Source organism: Mandrillus leucophaeus, unplaced genomic scaffold (assembly GCF_000951045.1).
Source record: "Mandrillus leucophaeus isolate KB7577 unplaced genomic scaffold, Mleu.le_1.0 Scaffold518, whole genome shotgun sequence".
Taxonomy (NCBI): domain Eukaryota; kingdom Metazoa; phylum Chordata; class Mammalia; order Primates; family Cercopithecidae; genus Mandrillus; species Mandrillus leucophaeus.
Window position 1 is genome coordinate 1,319,953 of NW_012105564.1, and position 3,223 is coordinate 1,323,175.

General features: G+C 39.9%; 1 protein-coding gene across 1 annotated transcript in view; it reads left to right on the plus strand.

Annotated features, from left to right (window-relative positions):
* The window catches only part of MTIF2 (mitochondrial translational initiation factor 2), a 31,341-nt gene that overhangs the window by 2,748 nt on the left and 25,370 nt on the right, over positions 1-3,223 (plus strand). Inside the window, exons 4-5 of the mRNA XM_011996531.1 lie at positions 1,471-1,696; positions 2,743-2,854. Of these exons, the coding sequence (XP_011851921.1) occupies positions 1,478-1,696; positions 2,743-2,854 (331 nt within the window). The 5' untranslated portion in view covers positions 1,471-1,477. The remainder of the gene's footprint in view (positions 1-1,470; positions 1,697-2,742; positions 2,855-3,223) is intronic.

A 3,223-nucleotide genomic window follows, 5' to 3' on the forward strand; every position in this document is an offset into this window, starting at 1 on the left:
GAGTAGCTGGGACTACAGGCATGTGCCACCACGCCCAGGTAATTTTTTTGAATTTTTAATAGAGATGGGGTTTCACCATATCAGTCAGCCTGGTGTCGAACTCCTGACCTCAAATGACCTGCCTCCCTTGGTCACCCTGGTCCACCCTGGTCTCCCAAAGTGCTGAGATTACAGGCATGAGCCACTGTGCCTGGCCAAAAATTTTAAAACTTTGTAAAAGTTTATAATTTTGTTCAAGATAGCTTTATATGTATTTTTATTAGAGACGAGGTTTCACCACGTTGGCCAGGCTAGTCTCAAACTCCTGATGTCAGGTGATCTGCCCACGTTGGCCTCCCAAAGTGCTGGAATTACAGGTATGAGCCACCATACCCGGCCGGAAAACATGTTCTTTTTACATTGTTTTTGTCGTTCCTGCCCCTAAAAACTGAAAAGCAAAGCCATAGAAATGCAGTCTTGAGAGCAGAGGCAGTAGAGGCCACTGGGAGGAAAAGAACTATTACTAATGAGTTCTGTTACAGTTTTCTCTCAAAAAACTCTTCTTTCATTCTAAGACTAATAACTCAAAAGGCATTATTCAATAAATATTGGGTGTCTTCTTCCTACTATAAAGCATCTTTTTTTAGGGGGTGAGATGGGAAGATGGAAAAGTGTTAAGAATTGAAAGACAGTTCCCACTAGATGAAGTGTGTGCAAAGTTTCAGAGATGAGATGACAAGCCATCAGAGATTATAGGTGGGTTATAATAACAAAAGCTTGAGAGGTAGGAGTGTAGAGACTCTAAGAGTGTAAGAAATAAAGTAAGGCTGGGCATGGTGGCTCATGCCTGTAATCCCAGCACTTTGGGAGACCAGGGTGGATCACTGGATCCCAGGAGTTTGAGACCAGCCTAGACAACATGGTGAAACACCATCTCTACCAAAAAAACAAACAAAAAATTATCTGGGCATAATGGTGGGCACCTCTAGTCCCAGCTATTAGGGAGGCTGAGGTGAGAGGATCACCTAAGCCTAGGAGGTCGAGGCTGCAATGAGCTGTGACCACATCAGTGCGTTCCAGCCTCCAGCTTGGACAATATAGTGAGGCCCAGTTTCAAAAAAGAAGTTTCAGAGTGTTTAACAGAAAGGTGATCATTTCAAATTTGCACTTTAGAAAAATTACTCTAGTTGTGATTTGGTTAGTTGATATTTCAAGAGTGAAAAAAGAGCCTTTTACAAGTTGTTATTGTATTTCAATTCTATCATAGTAGTAACATTAACAGTAATGATAATAGCTAGTATCTAGAGAGTACTTGGTATGGAATCCCATCGCTTGATGAGACTGAGTTTTTTCAGGGCAGGAACCCAGTTTTACTCGTTGTTGTAAGTCTAGTGAGTTAAGTGTAGCCCAGTGCTATGCATATAGTAAATATCCAATTAATATTTGCTAACTTGATTTGAATATTATTTTAAAACCTTTTTTTTTTCCTAGGAGAAACATGAACCAGAGGCTATTGAAATTGGAGAACTTGCTACGATTTCACACTATTTATAGGCAACTGCACAGTCTGTGTCAAAGAAGAGCATTAAGACAGTGGAGCCATGGGTTTTCATCTGCTTACCCTGTGTGGACAGCTCAGCTGTATGCCTGGCCCTGGCCAACAGAAATGCTCATTGGGGCTGCTTTATCTCAGTATAGGTTTCTAGTAACAAAAAAGGTAGTTACAGTTTTCTTTTTTTTTTTTTTTTTTTTTTTTTGAGACGGAGTCTCAACCTGTCACCCAGGCTGGAGTGCACAGGTGCGATCTCGGCTCACTGCAACCTACGCCTCCTGGGTTTAAGTGATTCTCCTGCCTCAGCCTCCTGAGTAGCTGGGATTACAGGCATGAGCCACCGCGCCTGGCATAGTTACAGATTTCTGTAAGTTATTTTATTATTTGATCTAAAATGAAAGTGCCTAGAACCATGAGTAGAAATCCATTTTGAGTATTTTATCATTTACAGAATATTTATTACTTAATGCTATATTCCAAGCAATAGCGCTTTGTGAGAAAGGGAAGTTCTGGTTAATTGTGTGGTGCTGATGAATTTGGTTCCTTGGGAATCAGTGTACAACAGTGAATTAAGGATGTAGGAATTTAATTTTAGCCTAAGTTTTAACTACTTATGGGAGTGTTTGTTGGTAGAAATAGTAGCTATGGTCAGACACGGTGGCTCACGCCTGTAATCCTAGCACTTCGGGAGGCCAAGGTAAGCAGATCACAAGGTCAAGAGTTTGAGACCAGCCTGGCCAACATGGTGAAACCCTGTCTCTACTAAAAATACAAAAATTAGCCGGGCATGGTGGCGCATGCCTGTAGTCCCAGCTACTCAGGAGGCTGAGGCAGGAGAATCGCTTGAACCTGAGAGTTGTAGGTTGCAGTGAGCCGAGACCACACCATACACTCCAGCCTGGGCAACAGAGTGAGAAACTCCATCTCAAAAAAAAAACCAAAAAACAAAAAAAATACAAAAACTAGTTGGGCATGGTGGTGCACACCGGTAATCCCAGCTACTGGGGAGGCTGAGGCAGGAGAATGGCTTGAACCCAGGAGGTGGAGGTTGTAGTGAGCTGAGATCGGATGAGATCTGGATGACAGAGCAAGACTCTGTCTCAAAAAAAAGAAATAGTAGCTATGATTGTGGTAGATATTTCAGAATAAATCTAAATTGTCACTTAAGTTTTTTCTTCCTTTTTGTTTATATGTTCTGATTTTTTTAATAGGAAGAAAGACCACGGAAATCTCAGTTATCTTCAACAAAATCTAAAAAGGTGGTAGAAGTATGGATTGGAATGACTGTTGAGGAACTGGCCAGGGCAATGGAAAAAAACACAGGTGAGTCAGATATTTTTACAAAGCAAAATATGGGAATGTTGGAAGACCAGGCATTTTATTTGCAATGAGATTAAGGCATTTAAAGATTAAAAACTAGACTGGCACTTAAAAAATATATTAAGTCATCATAATATTCTTCATTTTAAGTCATAATCCCTAGTTTCTTGACTGTGCCAAATGTAGTTCTCTAAGATTTTGCTTTTAATTAAAGTGGAAAAGATTTTCTTGTATGAATTAAGTTTTCTTTCTTGGAAGTTTTGTGGGCTATTAGAATAAATCCAAAGAATGTTTTTAGACTGAGGGTCTGTACTTATATACTTTCTCTTTGTTTTTCTATAATTTTCTATATCTTCTTCCTTTTTTTTTTTT